A 21,815-nucleotide genomic window follows, 5' to 3' on the forward strand; every position below is an offset into this window, starting at 1 on the left:
TGACAACGATGACGATAACAATTAAAGCAATGACAATAACATTAATTTAAAGTACTGGATTCATTTACACACAACCCATTTGCACGACACGAATTCTCACAACGTCTAAACTGCGACTGCAGCGCATCGATTTTTTTCATATAACATTTTATTTCACCTTTATTTAACCAGGTAAAAAAAAAAGACTTGAGGTTAAAAACGTCTTTTGCGAGGGGGACCTGGCAAGCAGTCAGAAAAAAATCACCACGCAATACGAAATAGTACAATACAAAACGTTAAAAACAATTAAGATGGTCAATTACATTTTCTTCTTGATCGAGCAGAGCTTCATCGAGTCTCGAGACCGAGAGACCAATTTTCAAGAGGGTCCTGCTACTGAGATGGTTGGTCAATTTACATTTCTTTTCTTTTGACAAATCTTATTTTACAAGTCGTCGTGTGTCAGTACCGGTAAATGTTACGACGTCAAGGATAATCCGAGTCGTGTTTATACTTATACAAATATCTGGGGAGGCGTGGGGGCTGGGGGTGGTGGGGGAAGGGGGTAAGAAGGGGACGTTAGGGGGGGGTATGCGGGGTCGTATTTGGTTGGAGGTTGTGCAAAGAGGAACTCGAGGTGCTGAGAGTCTCCTTTGCTTTTGGGGGGGATTCAGAGCGTGGGAGGGGCACATTTTTATCTTTAAAAACCAGGGAGCCCCCCTCCCTGGGGACCTCCCCCCCGCACTCCCCCCACTATAGCGCTCAGGGATCATCCGATCGCAATAGAATGTCCACCCGCCCCCTTCCCCCTCCCCTCCCCCCCCAGCACTGTGGACGCCTTCACGTGTCTCTGCGCCAAATGCTGGAGCGCGTGTCGACTCGTAAATACATGGGGCTATCACGTTGAGGAAATACGCGTTCAAGTTATGGACTGCACACAATACGTGTGATATATCAACTCTCGCACAGCTGGAAGGTGGGCGGGGGTGGGGGGGGGGCGACCGGTGACGCTGCCGTTCGCGCGTTCGCGTTACAGACCTGGCGACCCGAGTTCAGTAATTCCCTGCCACGGCTAACATTGTCAGTGAGCGAGTGAAGTCTGAACAGGTCCCCCCCACCCCCCCCCCCCCCAGAAATCACCAACCCGTACTGACCAGCGTGGTGAAGTATGGTCAAACAACCCCCTAGAATGGCGCCACAAGGAAAACGGACTCCTTCATCGAGCAGTGGATTGATAAAGGCTGGAATGTATGAGGGTACTGTGATTTCACATGCTTTTTATCGTAACTATATATATGCTGCTCGTTTACCAGTAGCGGGGTCTGATCGCTTGTGATCGGTCGTGACGTCACAATCCACAGTCGGCGAATTACTCGGTTCACACGATAACGGGGACCGCGTAATTCGACAGTGTTTAGCAGGTAATGTTTGGCGGAAAAATTCAAAATACATCCGTTGTCGGCTTTTCTAATGTCAAAGATGGAATTTTTTGATTTTTTTCCCCCAAAGCTTTCGAACCCTTCCAGAACATCAATAGAATTGACACGATCGTCTGTATGGAATGTATGTATTGGTGAAGAGCCGCCTATTCGGTAGAGTTACTGTGTGTTTGCAGTGCGTTAGCGCAGCACTGCGCTACGAACCCAGCGACCCAAGTTCGATTTTCGCTCACGGCTAACAGCAGTAACGAATATTTGGACCGGTCCTGAGTCTCCCCTATGTCGATTCAGCCTCAAATGTGTATCTGGTGCGGTGTGAAAACCATCAGCATTGGGGACACAAAGGCGGCCGGGCGTTGTGCTCGCCACCCACCCATTTCGTGTGCCGTTCCGATTTTCATAGGTGCTCGCCAACAACACTTGCTCCAACAGTCTAGTAAAGGCTATACGGGGGATCTTGGTCTTTTTTTATTTAAAGCTTTTGTGACTGCAGTAATTCATATTCTTAGTTCTTTCGGTAAAGTCACGTTGAAGGGAAACAATAAAATAATAAAATATATAAAACAATAAAAATTCTCACGACGTTTCGACCATAACACAAACGGTCGTCTTCAGGTGTGTCGGTTTGTGTTATGGTCGAAACGTCGTGAGAATTTTTATTGTTTTATATATATTTTATTATTTTATTGTTTCCCTTCAACGTGACTTTACCGAAAGAACTAAGACTATATCTTGGTCTTTGTTTCGTGTTGGGGGGTTGGGGTGACGCAGTGGTTAGCGCACTGCGTTATGAACTCAGCCACCGAAGTTTGATTCCCGGCCACGCCTATTGCCAGCGGTAAGTTCTGTCTGAACATGTGCTGGCTTCCCCCTCGGTCTGTTTAGCCTAAAACGAGTTACTGATGCATAGATTAAGCATCGAAGCTGGCAATACAAAGACGTCCGGGCATGATGCTGTCCACAGCACCACCTCGTGCTCATAATAAGGTCCCCCCGTTTCGACTGAACAGACTGTTGGGGCCAGTTGTCTTTGCGAGCACCTCTGAACGCCGGAACGGCACACAAGGGGGTGGGTGGCCAACACCACGCCCGGTTGCCTTTGTCTCCCAAAGTGCAAATGCTTTTAAACACTGCACCAGGTACTAATTTAAGGCTGAGTCGACCTCGGGGAGGCCTATGACCAGTAACAACACACACACACACACAGCCTCTGGCGCTGCGCCGCCAAGCCGGATGGGGCACGGGGAAGAGACACGCACGGGGCGGGAGATGCGGGGCAATAAGAGAGGGGAGGGCGGGTAGAGGGAGGTGGGGGGGGAGGAGGCACGATAGCTTAACGAGGATCACAACCTCCAGTAAATCTGCGGCGATAGCGCTAATTCTCATTGTGTACAATACAATACACGCATCTCCACAAGCAGCGCTGCGTGCCTGCCCGCACGGGGAGCCGGGATGGTTTCAAGTGCATTGCGACATTTAAAGCAGCGAGAGGGAGAGAGCGTGCGGAGAGAGGGAGACACAGAGAGAGAGAGAGAGGGAAACGGGCGGAGAGAGCGAGGGGAAAATGCTCTCTCTCTCTCTGTCCGTGCTTTCCTACGCGACACTCACCTCCCAACGCTTGCTTCATCACAAAATCCATGCTTGCGGCGAGCGGTCGGAGGCGTCAGCAGCAGCACAGCGAAGGCGGCCTGGCGAAGGAGAGAAGAGGCACGGGTTGAGAGAGAGACACGGGAGGAGAGAGAGAGAAAGACGGAGCGTGTGTGAGACGCGGGAGCGGAACAAGCACCGAGCGATCAGAGCTTCGCTAATTTTTCTCACTTTGGCGAGTGGCGGAGGAGGAGGAGGAGGAGTCAGCGCGGACAGCGCCCGTCGCGCCACGCCCACCCCGCTAGCCACCAACCAATTAGGGCTCGACTTAGCGGGGCGGCAGCCAATGGCGAGGAAGGACGCGGTAACCCCCGGGCCCCCCCCCGGCCCCTCACCCTCCCCTCCTCCACCCCTCTCTTCCCCGCAGATGCACGCGTGTCTGTGTGTCTTTGTGTCGGTGTATGTGTGTGCGTGTGCGTCTTTTGTGTCTGTGTGTGGTGCTGGCCACCCACCCCCTCGTGAGCCGTGCCGGGCTTCATAGGTGCTCTCTAACAGCCCCCAACAGTCAGTTAACGGCTTTACGGGGGATCTTTATCTTTGCCTCTGTGTGTGTGTGTACTCGTGTCTCTGTGTGTTTAAAAGTGATGTCATCGCGGTGGTTTCCCAAAGCCAGCGAGGAGCTTGCGCGCTGCGAGGTAGCGAGAGAGAGAGAGAAACTGTCGAGAGGGAGATAGAGAGCTCTGACTATAGGAATAGTCATGATTTTACGAACATTATTTTTCAGCTTGGTCAAAATTTGTTTGTATATATGTCATAGGAGTTTTCAGCATCATCATCACGCAGGCATCATCGTAACAATTCAATTAACTTCACCATCCCTTTTATATGTTGTGATCATATGTTGACGTTGGTGCATTTGGCACGAAGCAAATTGCGTGCTCTGAAGAAGGCCCATTTCCCGAAACGTCGCCTCGTATTATTACTATAACGCGCGTTTTCATTTTAAGAACACAGTATTATCCACGGAAGTTTTTTTTTCAAACCATCATTAAGATCGTCCTGATATTGATAATTACTTTGTTTTCTGTAATCGCGATTATGTAAAGATTCAGTCGCAATTATACGATCTATAATTTATATCGATTCGTTACGCATCACCATCAATGATCATAAATCTACCTTCGTCATAATTATAACATCACAACAAAATAATCGTTATCATCATAACAATAGTGTACTGTATTATAATCCGTAATGCGCAAAAGAGTCGCTTCACATTTTAAAAAAATCCCAAAACACATTCGTCAATAACGCTGTGGCCTTAAAATGACAAAAAATATAATAGACGACGTTTCGGTTAATGACCATTATTCATGTGCGATGAAGAAGGTCCATTCCCCGAAACTTCGCCTATTATTTGTTTTGCATTTAAGGCCACAGTGTTATTGACACGGACCTTGTTGAGCTGCTAGCGTAGCAGCATCATCACCGAATATTCCAGTTTTTGTTTAATGAACCAAAGCAAAAGCGGAACTCGAACCCCAGGCTTGCCAAGAAAACCAGGACTGATTTGGAAATGAAATGTAAATGCCCGAGAAAAGGATGAACAAAACTGGAGACAACGGAGAAGAGACATTCGTGAAGGCGTGATGAACGAAGATGCGGCGAGGAGATGGTGCGGTGGGAAACGGCGAGCCAAGCTGTGGAGGCACCGTGAAGAGGCGGGGAGGAGAGCAGCGAGGATTGGAGAAGAGAATCAACCCGGGTGTGTCTGTGCGTCCGTGTGTGTTTCATTCTGTGCGTATGTATGTGTGTGTTTGGAGTAGTGTGCGGAGCAGTAGCGAAGCAGTTAGCGCGCTGCGCTATGAACCCGGCGTCCCGAGTTCGGTGACGAATATCTGAACCGGTCCTGGGCCTCCCCTAGGTCGACTTCGCCTCAAATGAGTACCTCGTGCGGTGTGGAGTAAACATCGCCACTCGGGGAGACAAAGGCGGCCGGGCGTGGTGCTGGCCACCCATCCCTTCGTGTGCCGTGGCGGCCTTCATAGGTGCTCGCTAACAGCACTTGCCCCAAAAGTCTGTTAAGGCTACACGGGGGTCTTTGTTTTGTGTGTGTGCGTACTCACATTGTAGATGTCATTGTTTCATCGTGCGTGTATGTGCGTGTAGGTGTGTATGTGTGCGTGAGTGTGTCCTCGTGTGTGTGTGCGTGAGGATGTCATTGCGGAAGTTTGTTGTCTTTGTACGTGCGCGTGTACGTATGTCAGTGTTTATTATTTCAGAGCGAGCTTGTGAGAGAGCACGAGTGGGTGTGTATATCAGAGCGTGTATGAGTGACACGGTGTGTGTGTGTGGGCGAGAGTGGAGAGTGCGGTGCCGTGGTTGGCGCACTGCGCTACGAACTTGGCAAACCCGCTTCACGACCAATAATTCCCGCTCACGACGAAGTCACAGTGGCGAATAATTGAACCGGTCCTGGACCCGCCCTCCCCTAGGTGAACCCAGCCTCAAATGAGTACCTGGTGCGGTGTATACACAGCAGCACCTGAGGGGGGAGACAAAGGCAGCCGCGCATGGTTCTGGCCACACCATCCCCTAGTGTGCCGTAACGGCCTTCATCGGTGCTCTCTGACATCACTTGCCCCTACGTCCTTTTAAATGCTACACGGGTGATATTTGTATTACAGCGTGTGCGTGCGTACGAGAGAGTGTGTGTATGTATGCACGTGCGTGCGTGCGTGCGTTCAGTGCATTTAACGCCCGGGTATCTCTATGGGAAAGGACGCTGATGCTGTCCACGGACCAGCAGCTGGATTAATGAGGGTCACCGAGCCAGAGCCACATGCTCAGCTCGCCCTGATGGAAAACAAAAACCCTCCATCCCTGCCTCCCTCCCTCCCAGGCGGGGTAAGTTGTGCTGGGTGGTTGTGGTGGGGTGGTTGTGGTGGTTGTGGTGGGGTGGTTGTGGTGGGGTGGTTGTGGTGGGGTGGTTGTGGTGGGGTGGTTGTGCTGGGGTGGTTGTGGTGGAGTGGTTGTGGTGGGGTGGTTGTGGTGGGGTGGTTGTGGTGGTGTGGTTGTGGTGGGGTGGTTGTGCTGAGTGGTTGTGGTGGGGTGGTTGTGGTGGGGTGGTTGTGGTGGGGTGGTTGTGGTGGAGTGGTTGTGGTGGAGTGGTTGTGCTGGGGTGGTTGTGGTGGGGTGGTTGTGGGGGGGTGTTTGTGGTGGGGTGGTTGTGGTGGGCTGGTTGTGGTGGGGTGGTTGTGGGGGGGTGGTTGTGGTTGATTTGTTGTGGGGTAGTTGTGGGGGGGTGGTTGTGGTTGGTTTGTTGTGGTGGGGTGGTTGTGGTGGTTGTGGTTGGTTTGTTGTGGTGGGGTGGTTGTGGTGGGGTGGTTGTGGTGTGGTGGTTGTGGTGTGGTAGTTGTGGTTGGTTTTTTGTGGTGGGATGGTTGTGGTGGGGTGGTTGTGGTGGGGTGGTTGTGGTGGAGTTGGTTGTTCTGGGGTGGTTGTGGTGGGGTGGTTGTGGGTGGTTGTGGTGGGGTGGTTGTGGTGGGGTTGTTGTGGGGGAAGATTCGCTGTGGGGATCGGAGTGGGCACTTTGTCCCGAGTTCTATCCCTGGCGACCCCAGTGGCGGGTGGTTTGGATGTCAATCAGTCCCTGGGTAATCCCCTCCGTTGGGCGTGAGAGAGAGAGAGACACGTGATCGGGAGAAGAGTGGAAAATGTTGTCAATGGAAAAAAAGTGGTCCTTGTTCTATTCCGCACGGCTTTCGTGTTGGTTTCCGTACGTATTGTGATGCGATGTATACACAACCGCTGATGGAGCAAAGCCTCTCCACGCCTTTCGTTCACGGGGGGCTTGCGTGACCATACTTCACAACGCTGGTCAGTGCGGGGTGGTATAGCGGGCTACATAGGACCGGTTCGGATACCACTCGCGACACGGATGTTCGCCGTGGTCGGGAACCGAACTCGGGTAACTGGATTCGTGGCGCAATGCGTTCATCACTGCACCACCGCTCTACCTCCCGTAATACGTCGACACGTAATGCACTGAAGTTTGATCGAAGAAAGCCGCATTGCATTGCTTGGCCAATCCTCGTTTGTAAATACGGAGTGTTGTACCGCACGTTGAGTCGGAACTGGCGGAGTAGATCCCACCGCGCGTACGAGGAGAGAGCATTGATAGGTCCACACAGATGGGTATTCGGACTGACTTGGCTGTATTGCCGGTATCTCCTGAGCATAATCGCAGCGGGGCTGGCTCTGGAATTTCGTAAATCTGAGTGTGGTCCACCAACCCTCTTATGATGACTTCGCGCCACCTGTCAGTGAATTCTCACAGCCAATCAACACCCTCGCCCCACCGCTTAAGATGTGAGTTTGTAAACACGAGGGGCTGTTCAGGGAGTCGCCTTGCACGGTTTCTCGTGTACACGGGAATTGCAAACCCCCTACACCAACACTAAACTCACCATTCAGCTCACCGAGATCACGATTAAACTCACCACGCTGCTCACCAACGCCAATACTAAACTCACCACACAACTCACCAACACTAAACTCACCATTCAGCTCACCGAGATCACGATTAAACTCACCACGCTGCTCACCAACGCCAATACTAAACTCACCGCACAGCTCACCAATACCAACTCCCGGACGAGCGTAGCATTTTTGTGCAAGATTTGCAACTACATTTATTACACAAAATCCACGTGACCGTGAGCTCACGTGACGCGCGCGCCGTCAATTCGCGGCGTGTTTCAACGCAGCCTCGCGTCCCGCAAACTCCGATTAGCACGGTTGGCGACGTACGGTGCGAAAGAAGTTGAACGTACACATACATACATCCGAACGGGACCCATATCTCAGGCGACATCTGACAATGCGGCCAGCATTGCTTCAACTCAAGTCTGTTCTCCGCTTATGAAACGATGAATGTCGAAACGGGTCCGCAGTTTGTTGGTATTCGACCGGTGTTTGCTGAAAAAGGGGTGCACGCGTCCTAAAACACAGCCCACGCGTGCGCGTGTGTGCGTGCGTGTGTGCGCGGCTAATGGGATGTGGTGGGACACGAAGATCTGTCGGCTTGTTTGTTGTGCACACTCCCATCGCTCAACAGATCGGAGGCCGGCGTGATGGATTGGGCTTGCCGGCTTGTAAACCGCATCGATGTTTTTAATCGTGAAGCGCTCGCTTGACTTGTACCCTTGCAAACCTCATGCAGGAACAAGGGGCGCGTGTTTGTCCTCGGAGCTCACGCTGGCACAGTTCGCCACCCGTGACCGCACACACGGATCTGCACTCCGTGTGTGTGTGTGTGCTAGTCCGTGTGTGTGAATATGCGGGATTGTGGCCACTTGCTCCAACAGTTTGTTCACGGCTACAGGGGAGGGTATTTGTCTTTGTAGTTATGGCAGTATGTGCATTGGAGCGTGCTGTGTATGACAATGTGTGTATATCACTGTGTGGAAGAGTGTGCGTGTGTATGACTGTGTCTCTGAGATTGAGTATACAGCATTCAAGTGTGTATAACAATGGGTGTTATGTATGAATGGCAATGAATGTGTGTGTGTGGCAGAGTATCGGGAGCGGTGGTGTAGCCGTTAGCGCGTTGCGCTACGAACCCGGTAACCGAAGTTTAATTCCCGCCCACAGCCAACATCAGTGACGAATATCTGAACCGGTCCTGGGCCTCCCCTAGGTCGACTTAGCCTCAAATGAGTACCTGGTGCGGTGTGTAAACATCGCCACCCCCTCGTGTGCCGTTCCGGCCTTCATAGGCGTTACTCAAAAACAGCACTTTGCGCACAATGTATTACGGCTATACGGGCGACCTTTGTTTTTACCTTCATAATGGTGTGTGAGAGAGCGTGAGATAATGACGTTAAACCAGCAATGCTTCGCGGCGCTACAGGGTTAAAGATTTCTATTTTAATTTCCAGTGTAAGATAAGTGTGAAGCTTAAGAGAAGGGAAGCCTGCCGGGACTGGTTAGGCGAGCGAGCGAGCAGGAACACCTGCGCGTGCAACAAAGACAAAGATTCGCCGTATAGCCTTTAGGAGACTCTTGGGACAAGTGCTGTTCGCGAGCGGCACATGTGAAGGCCAGAGAGGCGCACGCCTTTGATGACACAAAATACTAATTTAGGCTCGACCGCAGGGTCGACCGGGTCCGAGTCTGATTTTACCGAAGTTGGCCGTGACCGGGAATTGGATTTAGGTAGCGCGGTGCAGCGCCAATTTCTGCCGCTCCCCACGCCACAAAGACAAAGGTTCCCCGTGTCGCCTTAACGTAATGTAGGGGCAAGTATTGTTAGCGAGCACCTATGAAGGCCAGAACGGTACACGAGGGGGATGTTGGCCAGCACCACGCCCGACCGCCTTTGTCTCCCCAGTGGCGATGTTTTTAGGCACTGCACCAGGTACTCGTTTGAGGCTGAATCGACCTAGGGGAGACACAGGACCGGATCCGATAATCGTCACTGGTCTTGGTCATGAGCCAGGTTCGTAGCGCAGTGCGCTACCCGCTACACTACCGCTCCCCACGACGCACACACACACATCGACACATTAGTACAACCAGCACGGGCCCACGCGGACAAACAGGCAATTTCATTTGGATGTATATATCCCGCTACATCTCCAGACACCAACACACGTACATAAACCATGTTAATTAAAAATAATGGGTTATAAGGAGAAACCTGTAACCTACATATATGCACACACAGATGCACGCACAAACACGCGCAGGCATACAACACATGTTCACACTCATACTCAGGGACATAAAAAACAAAAGTAGACACACACACGCATGTACACACACACGCATGCACACACACGCATGCACACACACACACACGCATGCACACACACACACACACGCATGCACACACACACACGCATGCACACACACACGCACACACACACACACGCATGCACACACACACACGCATGCACACACACACGAGACAATTGCTGTGAACAAACCACTAAGAAGACCGGCACGGCACACGAGGGTGTGGGTGGCCAACACCAAGAACGGCCGCCATTGTCTCCCCAGTACTGATGTTTACACACCATCCCAGGGACTACAAATTTAAGGCTGAGTTGACCTCGGGGAGGCTCACCAGGGCCGGTTCAAATATCCGCCACTGTTATTGGACCGTGAGCGGGAATCAAATTCGGGTCGCCGGGTTCGTTAGACACACGCGCGCAGATACGAACACAGGTACACATAGAACACGCACGCACACAGACACACACAGACACACACAGACACACACGCATGCGATCAACAGGCGCACTGGCGCATCCACACACAAAGATCCCCCGTGTAGCCTCGGGGAGGTCCAGGACCGGTATCAGATAATCGTCACAGGTGTTGGCCGTGAGCGGGAATCGACTTCGGGTCACCAGGTTCGTCGCGCGGCGTAGCGCTAACCGCTACACTACCGCTCCCCACCACACACATCCACACACAGACACACGCAGACAGACACACACACACAAGCGCGCCCACACACTGGTGCACCTCGGCTAATGAGACACCTCCACTCCCGGCCTCCCTTGAGGAACCTTCGCGACTGCATTTGCCTAAACAGAACCAACCTCACACTCACGTGGGTTGCAGTCACATAAACAGGAAACAGTGTCCCAATTAGCGGGATTCCTAATTAAGGGATGTGGCCGTGGTACACGGAGTGCGTGCCCTCACGGACTCTGGGAGCAAGCGCACACGTATACAGAGAACACAGACAAAGATCCCCCGTATAGCCTTAAACAGACTGTCGTGGGACAAGTGCTGTTAGCGAAGAAGAACGGGGAGAAACACGAGGGTGGGTGGGTGACAGCACCACGCCCGGCCGCCTTTGTCTCCAAAGTGGCGATGTTTAGACACCGCACCAGGTACTCATTTGAGGCTGAGTCGACCTAGGGGAGGCCCAGGACTGATTCTGATGATCGTCACTGGTGTTGGCCGTGAACGGCCAAGATTATCATCGGTCGTGAATAACCTGAATCTGTCGTGGACTCTCCCATAGGATCACTCGGCTTTAAATGAGTACTTGGTGCGGTGCGTTAACATTCGCACTGGAGAGACAAAGGCAGCCTGGCGTGGTTCTGCCCACAACCACCGCCTTTGATTGGCGTTCCGGTCTTCATAAGTACTCGCTAACAGCATTAGCGCCAGCAATCTGTAAAATGCTATACGGTAATCTTTGCCTCTGTACGAATGCATTAAAGTGTTTATGTATTCACGTATGTGTACAGTATGTGTGTATCTATAAAGGTGTGTATCGTAGGTGTATTTTATTATGTGTATGTATGTGTGCATATATCTTACTGTGTGTGTGTCTGGGGAACGGTCGCGCTGTGTCTAGCTCACCGGGCGTGATGTTGGTCACTCACCCCCGTGTGAGCCATTCCGGCCTTAATAGGCGCTCGCTAACAGCACTTGGCCCAACAGTCTGTTAAAGGCTATACCGGGGATCTTTGTATGTGTGTGTGTGAACGTTCCAAGTAGCGGATTCTATCATTTCCTTTCTCCCACCCCGAGCCGCGCCCTGCACCAACTTCCTGGCCAGACGCCAGCCGCTGCGTGTGCTCAAAGCCAGCGCACAGAGTGCGTACAGCCAGAGTAGAGTCTTGATGCGTACACCAGCTAGTAGTGTACAGGCATCACATAGCACACAGATGACGTATACAGTTGGGCCGTCGCCGGCACGTAACTAGCGTGCACAGAGAGTGTGCAACAGCGAGAACACGAGCAGAGCACGGACGGCTCTCACGTATCGCAACAGCCTCGCGCCCCGGGTGGTGATGCAGCGGCTCCCGCAGAGCCACGAAGGGCAACTCGGGGACCCGACCCGACCCCGGTTCATCCAAACTCCCAGCCCCCGCCGCACCACGCAACACCCCCCCCGATCCCCCCACTCTCATCATCCTTTTTTTTTGTCCCATGGGCTCCACTCCACGTTTCCAGGACGAGTCCTTGGCGCGCGTGGCTCATCCATAGCGCGCGCAGGAAAGCTGCGGCGGCCGAGACGTAGAGAGGCACGCGAATGCCGCGCAGATGTCTCTGTTGTTGTTGTTCCATCCACTCACCCGCACACATTCCCGACGTTTTGATAACTTACTGATAACGTGGCGATGTACCTTAAATGTCGGGGTGAGGCGGAGAACGCGCGGGTGTCCCGGCTCACAACGCAGAGACAAACGGAGCCGGAGTGCACGCTCGGTGAGAGCTCATTTTAAATCTATTGTTTCCGCTTGCTAATCAATACTTCATTAGTGCGGCGGGCGCGAGCTGTTTGGCAAAAGTGGAACTGCCAACAGTAATTGAAGTGAACACGCAAGCACCCCGTGTGTACACATTCGCAGCGGACGCGTGGGAGTGTGTGTGTGTGTGCGTGCGATGTGCGTGCGAGTACGTGTGTGTGTGGTGAGCAGTGTCGCAGCAGTTAACGCGCCGCGCTACGAAATCGGCCACCCCAGTTGGATTCCCGCCCGCGGCCAAAACCGGTGACGATTGTCGGAACCGGTCCTGGGCCTCCCCTAGGTCGACTCAGCCTCCAATGAGTACCTGGTGCGGTGTGAAAAAGCGCGCAAGAGGTTGCACCGAGCGGGCTCCTTGACTCGGCGAGTGCTGGTGAATGAGAGCGCAGTGCCTACTAACGCAGCACTTTCCCCAACGGTCTGTACGAGGGATCTTTGTCTTGGGTGCGTCGCAGCCACGGGCCGGATGGGGGGGGGGGGGGTAGAAGCGACCGAAGATGATTTCACTCAGAAGTCGTTCGTCCTTCCGCCTGCTCTCCAGCCAACCACCCATCCATCAAGTCCGTCTGTCCATTAGCACGCCCGTCAGTTCGCCCGCACGGCAACCCGGCGTTGTGGGAGCCACGCCTGGCAGCCGCCACGCTTATAGACAATTTCTGCCACGCCGAGTCAGTCCGAGGCTCTGTCTGAGCCACCCAGAAAACTCGCCCGCGGCGAGAACGGAGGCTCCCTTCGCCGTGAATGAGCCGTCCGTCACTCCACGTCGGGAAGGGCTCGATTTGTGTTTGTGTTCCAGGGGGATCGGGAGTTCTGTCTGAAGCAATCATTACAGAAGCAGACGTTCAGCGCAAAAATGGAATTATCACCGCTGGGGTTTTGCGAGCACCGATTCAATTGGGAGGGGGGGGGGGTGGGGAGAAGTTGGGGGGGCGGGGGCGGCGAAGTGGTGGAGCTCTCTGAGCTGGAGACGCCACTGGCTCGAGAGAGGCGAGAGGCCGTCATTGCGTGGGCATTTGTCGCCGGGCGCATTTTGTTGAGCTATTTCATTCATTTATTTTTCCTGTGCTGCTGTTTGTTTCCTCTTCGGAGCTCAGATGCTGTCACGGGAGAGAGCGAGAGAGCGACAGAGAGCGAGAGAGACGGCGGCAAATATCGCGCGAGTCAATTCGCGGTCACCTTCGCCTCTCCGCGGAGCGCTCTTGACTCGTCTGGCGAGAGCCGCGAACTCTTCACGCGAAGAGTCTCCACACAAAGGGAACCCCGCGTCTACCGAGCGGGGTTCGCTGTTGGCGCAGTGCGCGGTCATTGGCTCGGCGAGTTCGGCCTCGCGGTCGAGTGATGCATGGCGAATGAAGTCCGCCCTCCATCTTCCTCACCACGTCGAGAACGATTCGATGAGCTGTTACGATTCGCGATCGCGCTTAGATTTATTTCATAAATGCATCATCCGTTCTACCGTATTGTGTGCGACTTGTAGAATTATACAGGAAAAAAAAACAGTATAGACAGAGAAATGATGCTGATAGATTTCAACAGAGAGGTCTCTGATGATGATAAAGATGATGATGGTGACGGGAATGAGGGCGGAGACAAATCTTCTTGCGTGTGGCTCGAGGTAAAAAAGTAAATGAAAAGAAAGCAATGTCGATGTTTGGGTCCAGTTTATTGGGCCAATTCACGGCGTTTGTGGATGCCGCGTGTGGCGCCTCTCATCCTCCGCTGAGCGATCTGTGGGGGTGCGGCGGGGGGGGGGGGGAACCGGTTCACGATGTGGGTCCGCACGGTGTGTGATGGAATTCCTGATCCGAGGAGGAGCCCAGACGCTGGTGGTGTCGTGTGAGGGCCTGGGGCTTCAAGGTGTTACCCCACCCCCACCCGCCCTGCTTCAAGAGCACCTGCTCAGGAGGGTTGATCGCCGCGGTAAACAGAAGAAGCCGCACCGGCAAAACAACGCGTGATGGCCGAGTGGTCACGGGATGATCGCTCTGTGGCTCCACCTGAAAAGGGCCCAACGAGCCCTACGCGAGACGTCACCGATCGTCGCGCTCCGCTACCGTGAACCGTTCGTGTCTCTTTTTTTTGGTGCGTTTGGTTTGTTGCCCTTCCCCCCGCAACCTATACCGATTGGCACGGTTGGCTACGTACGGTGCGAAAGAAGTTCTACATCCGTGCGTACACACGTCATGGAGCCGCGTTCATAATTGGGGGCTTTGCTTTATTTTTCATTTGTCCGCGCGGAGGGCGGAAGTCGCCTCGTTGATGTCCTCCTGCGGTTGAGTGGTAGTCCAGCTCGTTATCTGCTGGTCAGTTCGAAGCGACAACGTTTTCCTTCGTGGGATCGGACATGATTTGCTCTTGATTTTGAAAATGATAACTGATAGATAATTACCACAACAACAGCAGTGCTCAAAAACAAACAACCTGCACAACCACAATATTTTTTTTATTTGACCAGAGTCAGGCCCACTGAGCTATGTAGCTCTTTTGAGAAGCGACCTGGCCACGAATGATTGCCCAACGAAGTGCCTTGCCACGTGTAAATGTATGGCGACACCTAAATACTCTCCACGCGTGTTTACCACGGCCATCGCAACCGCCCCCCCCCCCCCCCCCGCCTCGCACAGCACGGCTTGAGTGACGGTTCAGAGACACGGGCTGATGGGACCATCGCCATGACGGGACCATCACCGTTGGCTCCAGCGCCTGCCTCCCGGTCGCCCTTCGCTTAAATGGATGTCAGGCGCGGGTGGAGGGTCGGGCACGGCCCGTAATTACGCTGCCTCCTGCTCCCGGAGCGCGCAGTCCTTGAGATAATTTTCACACCGCGGCCGCAACATTTTTTTTCAATAAATGCAATATTATATATATATAAATACAATACTTAGGCTGGAATAGAATTTAGAGTGGCGGTGTGCGCGAAGGGTCCGAAATGACCGCGCCGCGTGCGCACCAAGTGGCGGGTTTTGATGTTGTGCAGCGGTAAGTGTGACAGATTAATTGATTATCGCTAAACACCTCCTCTGCGTTAATTTAATGCAAATTAATGTACATTTTTGCAAATCGCTTCCTTTAACTAATTTCGAGCGTTTGCTCATCATAGAGTGTTTTCGGATTTATTGCCGTGACGGTGATAGTTATAAAATTCATATTTGTCTATGTGTTTATTGTCCCATCAGCAAATCTTTGGTGCGTCAGACTCAGTCACAACAACAACAACAGCAAACAACCACCACAGTCACTTATTCAACTACAGCCACCAGCAGCAGCAGCAGCACAACAGTGGCTACGTATTTATCAGTGGACTCTCGCTCGGGTGTTCCCGCAAAGATTCTGCCCCGGGATGTTGACATTGTTCCAAGACTCCAAAATTGAAGGGCCTGGCCTTGCAGTCCCCCAGTGTGGACGTAATTGCGAGAAGTGCAACCTTTGACCTGACAAGCAAGGGACCCGCAACCCGTCCATTCGGAGGTAATTGCGAAACGTTGCTGCCCGTGGCCCTCTTGGCGCCTCCTCGCGTTCGCCGCTGACGCCACCAACACCACAAACACCAACACCACCAGCAACACCGCAAACACCAACACCGCCAACACCACCACCACTAACACCACCACCAACACCACCAACGCGTCACGAGAATTGGAGTTTGAGTTAATCACGAGCCTCCCAGAGATTAAGGCTTTTGGCTTGTTCTCATTTTGCGCTGTGTGTGTTTTGCAAGAGAGCCCCAGCCGCCTATCCAGAGGGGATGGAGGGGGTGGGGCGTGGGTAGCATTGCCTCACGGTAAAACGCATGCTCCAGCTAGTGCGTGTTGTATTTATTCAATTGTAGCAATGCCCCAGTTTTAAATTTCCGTGTCTCTTTATCCAGGTTTCTCCGCATTAATATTTTTCCATGTTGAGTTTCCAGGATTCCTCTCTTACTGTGTCTCTTCGTGCGGGTATCTCCACGTCCCCACCTTTCTCTCACCGCATCGCTCTCTCTCCCTCTCTGTCCCTCTCAGCGTGTCTCTCTCCAAATATATATCACTGTCTGTGTTTGTCTCTCTTTCCCCGTGACTATCGCCCGTGATTCTAGTCGTCGCCTTCTGCGTCTCCCTCCCTCCCTCCCTGTGTCTCTGAGTTTATGTCCGCGCGTTTCACTTTTTTTTTCAACAAACTCCTTTGAAAACACATGGCCCAGTTGGTGGTGGACTCAGTCGGTCGAGGCTATGACAAAGACATCTCAGATCCTCGCGTGGGACAGAGCGCAGTGGCGCCCGCGCTCGTCTCCGGGGTCCACTGTTTTCCCTCCGTTTAATCAGAGTAACGCGCGCACGGGAGCCGCGGTTAATTCCAATCGAGAAGATCGATGGGGCGAGGAACTGGGCTTATTCAGCACCAGCTGCAATTCATTTGGAGTCGCGAAGCGACGCGGAGCGACGCGCAACGAGGCGCGCTCACGCGATGGGGGAGTGTGTGGGAGCGATGACGCCACGTCTGAACCAAGCCTCGTGCCGCGGCGTGCCGGCTGCAATGCACCACGCCGGTAGCACAGCGCACACACGCAAACCTACTGACGACAACAACAACAACAACAACGACGAGGCCCTTAATGACTACCATTAGGGGCATTAAAGACTCTCATCATGGCAATTATGGATCCGCATGGTGGAGCGGTAGGCCCAGGTAAAGCTGCGTGGCCGGCAGTCAGAGATATTCCCCGTTCAGCTCGGGCTGCCACAGGGATATGTGATATGGCCCCTGCACCATTTCAAAAATATATATTCCCCACGTCGCTCGAGAAATCTTCAACGGCTGTGCCAGAAAAAACATCCACATGCTACAGGTACAAGAGAGCAGGCTGGTCGATATCCGTGTGCGGTTAAGGTGACCTGACTTCAATGTTTCAGCCACGGCTAGGCTCAGTGTCTCGTGATATCTGAACGGCGTCTGGAACTTCCCCAAGATCGACTCAGCCTTAGTTTTCGTGCCTGATGCCGCATTGCAAAACCTCGGCGCTGGGAAGACGAAGATGGCCGGGCGTTATATGATGGTCAAACCGCGATCAATGAGTCTCATGGCCAAACCCGTTGACGTCACCACAGCTGGCCACCAACGATCCCCACCCGCTGCCAGATCCCGCGGTAAACACGCGACCTCTAAGGCCTGCCCTGGCAGCATCCCACCATCCGGCCTCATTGGGCGGCCTTAATAGGTGCTCGCTGACAGCGTATTCCTCAGCAGTCTTGAAGACGCATATCAAAAGGGGGATGTGTGCACAATATGCGTGTGTGCGCTTTTCAGCATCACGTGGGGAGCAGTGGTCCACTGGTTAGCACACTGCGTTACTAACCTGGCGACGCGAGTTCGCTTGCCGCTCGCGACCAATAACAGTGGCGAATATTTTAACTGGTTCTAGGGCCTTCCCTAGGTCGACTGGGCCTTAAAATATTTACCTGGTGCGGTGTGTAAACATCCGCACTGGGGAGATAAAGGCGGCCGGGCGTGCTGGTCTCGACAACCCGCCTCTTCGTGCACCGTGCCGACCTTCACAAGGTGCTCGCTAACAGCACTTGTCCCAGCAGTGTGTGGAAGGCTATACAGTACGGGGGGATCTTTTATCGTTGCCTTTCAGCACCATGGAGAGGGCACTGAGAAGTTGCGGCGCTCTGTTCGCAGGGGTTCTCGCTACGCCTTAGTCCATCGCTGGGTAATTTATTTCGCGGCGAGAATGAATGGAGCATCGGAGCGTGAAGTGCCAGAGACATTTCTGGGAGCGGCAAACTTTCAGATAAAAAGAACAAAATCACACCCCCATGGCATTAACACGCACGCATTCACAAAGATCCCATGTATAGCCTTAACAGACTGTTGAGGCAAGTGGTGTTAGCGAGCACCTATGAAGGCCGGCACGGTACACGAGGGGGTGGGTGACCAACACCACGCCCGCCTTTATTCTCTGAGTCGACCTAGATCACATATCAACACACATACGTACATAAAGGAACATAGTAATGCACGTGGCAATGTGTGCGAAAGTGCACGTGTATGTATGTGGACGTGTGAATACACACGTGGTGTGTGTTTAAGCGGGCACACGCTAAACCGGTTTCGACACGCCAGACTAAAGCGGCTGACTCAAACGTTACTCTCCGTTACATTATTCCATTCAGTCATTGGTGAGCATGATTCCTTCATCCGCCTGCCTCTAACTGCTTGTATTTTTTTTCATCATGACGTTCCGAAACCGCTGCCACTTATTGATTTGCTTAGGGCAGCATTAATCCGGGCAATGTGTGAGCACACTATGATCTCATCCGTCCGCTGCGCCCACCGCCCCCCCGCCCAACCATTCTTCCCCCCCTCCCCTCCTCTTCCTGCACCACCCCTCCTCCTCCTCCTCCCCCCTCCTACCGTCCCCTCATCTCCCGCGGAAAGGGGGGGGGGCCCTTTCCTGCCCCGCAGTTCGCTCTGGCAACACCGTACACTTTGGCGGGGACGCATGTGGAATTATAAATGAAATGCCAAGCATTAAAAATTTAGCGGGACGGAGCGTAGCGCATCGAGAAAGAGGAGGAAAGTAATCGGGAAATGAATATGGCGCGACCGTTCGACTCGCGGAGCCGAGTAGAGGCGGCTGCGGCGTGGCTCGATGGAGTCGCGGTGACATTTCGCCCGGTCCCGCCTGGAAAATGCCATCACCGCCACCGTCACTGCCACCGTCACTGCCACCGTTACTGCCACCGTCACTGCCGCCACCACCACTACTGGCCACCGCTACCACTTGGTTACTGCAGCGCGGACGTTGACAGGGATTTAGTTGGCAGGATAGGGTGGGCAACTTTGGGTTTCGGTTTGGAAAGTGTCGAGAAAGCAGAGTTGTGAATGCAATCCGGTGATGCGGGTGAACCACGGGTGCGGTGTGGAGGAGGATATGTAACCAGCTTGAGCGCTCAGGTTTAAACGTGGCAAGAACGCGCCGTGGATATAAGCCAGGACAAAAAAGATGATGGTGTGCACAGTGGTGTAGGAGGATGGGGTAAGAAACATGGAGGTTTGAAATAGGAGGAGGAGATTGTGATGGGTGGGATACGTGTGCAGGATGGAGGAAGAGGAGGTGTGACCAAGATGAGCAGTGGAGAGGTACCCAGGAGTCGGCGACTTAGGGTACGAGCCACACGGCGGTGAGGATGAGGTTGAAAGAACGGAACTTAGAGGTCGAGTGACGACTTTGCAGTCACTGTGAGATCTGGCAGAAGGAAAGTAGCGACGGCGAGGTGTGGCGCAGATATAGCATCAGCCGCGATGGCCTCGCGACCCCGACCTCCGAGCAGACCGTTCAAGTTTCTCCGCATCTCGCCAATTTCGTTAGCCTCCTTCACATTGACCAGCGTGGCGAAGTATGGCCAAACAACCGGCCCCACGCCGAGGCCCTCGTCCAGCAGTGGATTGACCAAGGGCTGTGCACGTGCAAACGTGTATTTATATCCGGAGCCGTTCTCTCACCACGAGACGTGATGGCGCCCTGGGTCTGTGCAAAATAGTTCCGGATGGAAATATAGTGAGCTCACGACACGATCGCCCACAGCACGATTGCAAAATAATTGGGAGATGGAATAAACAAAATCTCTCGAGGCATCTTCATCGTCGTCATCGTCGTCCGCGGAGGCTGAGATGCTCCAAGAGAACGTTTGCATAACATAGCGAGGATAATGAAACAAAACAAATTTTGCGCAGCTATATGGCAAACAAAAAACAACATCTGAAAGAGCATCTCAGAAAATCAAATCAAATAACGTTTTGGCCCATGAGCTAAAAGCCATCCGGAACCATGATTTGCAATGAGGTTTGTTTATTGAAAGATCCGAGTTAACGTTGCTGGATGGCAATGTAACTTTCATTCAACTGTTAAAAGGTGAAATGGGCGTCGATTCCCCGCCACGGCTAACATTCACGGCAAATTATATCTGAACCTGCCCTGGACCACGCCCCACCCCCCACGACCCCCCCCCATCCTCTCCGCCCACCGCTTCACCAACGCCACGCTGGACAGCAGGGTGAAGTATGGTCCAGAAACTCCCTCGGCCGACACGGCGTGGGGAGGGAGACGTCCATGCAGACATTAAATTAACAATGTCTTGGAAGTTAAAACCAATGCGGTTATACACCATTTTTTCTACGTGGAACAAATATATATATAAAATGTACAGCATATAGCCCTACATAAACATATCGAGTGATGAGCAGGGTCACGAGACTAAACGCAGGGAGAGTCGGGAGAGCGGAGCGCAAGCGAAACTCCGCTGACATTTGGAGAGTGCGAGAGGAGGTGTGGGGGGGGGATCGCAAGAGCGTGGGGGATGTGGCGGTGAGTCAAGGGTGGCGAGCCTGCGGGAGACGGCATTGGGGTGGTGAGTTTGGGAGCAAGGCCGTTCAGGGTTTTACAGGGCGAGAGGGGATTTCACGATTGATTCTCACGTGGGATTGGACGCTACGGGAGGGGGATTTGGTGGCAAAGAGATAAACAATCGTTGACCTTGAGAGATAACGGGCCGATAGCGGCCACTGCTTGATCGGCACGCTGCTGATGCTGATGATGATTGTGATTAGCAACGTGACCCAAGGAACACAAACACCCCCACACCCCCCCACACACACACACAGAGCTCTTATTTCATAGGGTACTGAGATATGGTGACGGCTTGGGGAAAAGCCTTTCCATCCAGCAGTGGATTGACCTTGGCTTATGATGATGATGGTCATGCCGCACCTGGGCGGTGTCTCGTCGGGATATCCCACGCGGCGAGTTTTGAGCTTTGTTCGTGACGAGCTAAACGCGTCACCGTGAAACGTTCGTGACGGTCACTGCTTGCGTTAGTGGCGCAGTGTTCGTGACGCTCTCTCGTCCTCCGGTGTCTGCTCCCAGACGGCCTCGCCCAAAGCTAAGGCGGCGCGTTAGCTGCGTTGTTTGCGGATGCCCTGGTTATTACTGCGGGTGGATTTAAGGGTAAAAATATATATATATTACGCGCGGGTCTGCGTCACGGTGGATGTTAGAGATCTCCTGGCGTCCCTTGAAATGGTAGGGCATATGGTGTGCCGGCCAGGGGCGGAGCCAGAATTTTGACTTTGGGGGGGCTGACTTCAATATTCTGAGATATCTCAGTGTGTTTATGTTTTCCAATGGGCGCCACAAATGTATACAAAAAAATATGGATTTGAACGCGGAGTTTATTAATAGGTCGGAGCCGCTGATGTGGCTAATAAGTTCGATAAGTTCGAAAGGCTGCCGCTCAAGCAGCCTGCAGGGCAGCACAAGGGGGCAGCCTGCAGGGCAGCACACTAGATGGCAGCCTACAGGGCAGCACAAGGTGGTAGCCTGCAGGGCAGCACGAGGTGGTAGCCTGCAGGGCAGCACAAGGTGGCAGCCTGCAGGGCAGCACGAGGTGGTAGCCTGCAGGGCAGCACAAGGTGGCAGCCTGCAGGGCAGCACGAGGTGGCAGCCTGCAGCATTTTGTAGCAGCCGGATATCCGGTTATCCCGATTACCGACT

General features: G+C 53.2%; 1 protein-coding gene across 4 annotated transcripts in view; it reads right to left on the reverse strand.

Annotated features, from left to right (window-relative positions):
• Positions 1-21,815, reverse strand: part of LOC116940697 (complexin-1) — a 336,567-nt gene that overhangs the window by 43,641 nt on the left and 271,111 nt on the right. For 2 of the 4 annotated variants that reach the window (XM_076065821.1, XM_076065822.1), the window contains one exon: positions 3,027-3,106. In XM_076065821.1, the coding sequence (XP_075921936.1) occupies positions 3,027-3,057 (31 nt within the window). In that variant the 5' untranslated portion in view covers positions 3,058-3,106. Of the gene's footprint in view, positions 1-3,026; positions 3,231-21,815 lie in introns of those variants that run through there. The other 2 variants (XM_032950851.2, XM_032950850.2) reach the window with 2 other exon arrangements.

This window comes from Petromyzon marinus, chromosome 9, assembly GCF_048934315.1.
Source record: "Petromyzon marinus isolate PM22_M1 ecotype Great Lakes invasive population chromosome 9, UKy_Petmar_22M1.pri1.0, whole genome shotgun sequence".
In the NCBI taxonomy this organism is placed as follows: Eukaryota; Metazoa; Chordata; class Hyperoartia; order Petromyzontiformes; family Petromyzontidae; genus Petromyzon; species Petromyzon marinus.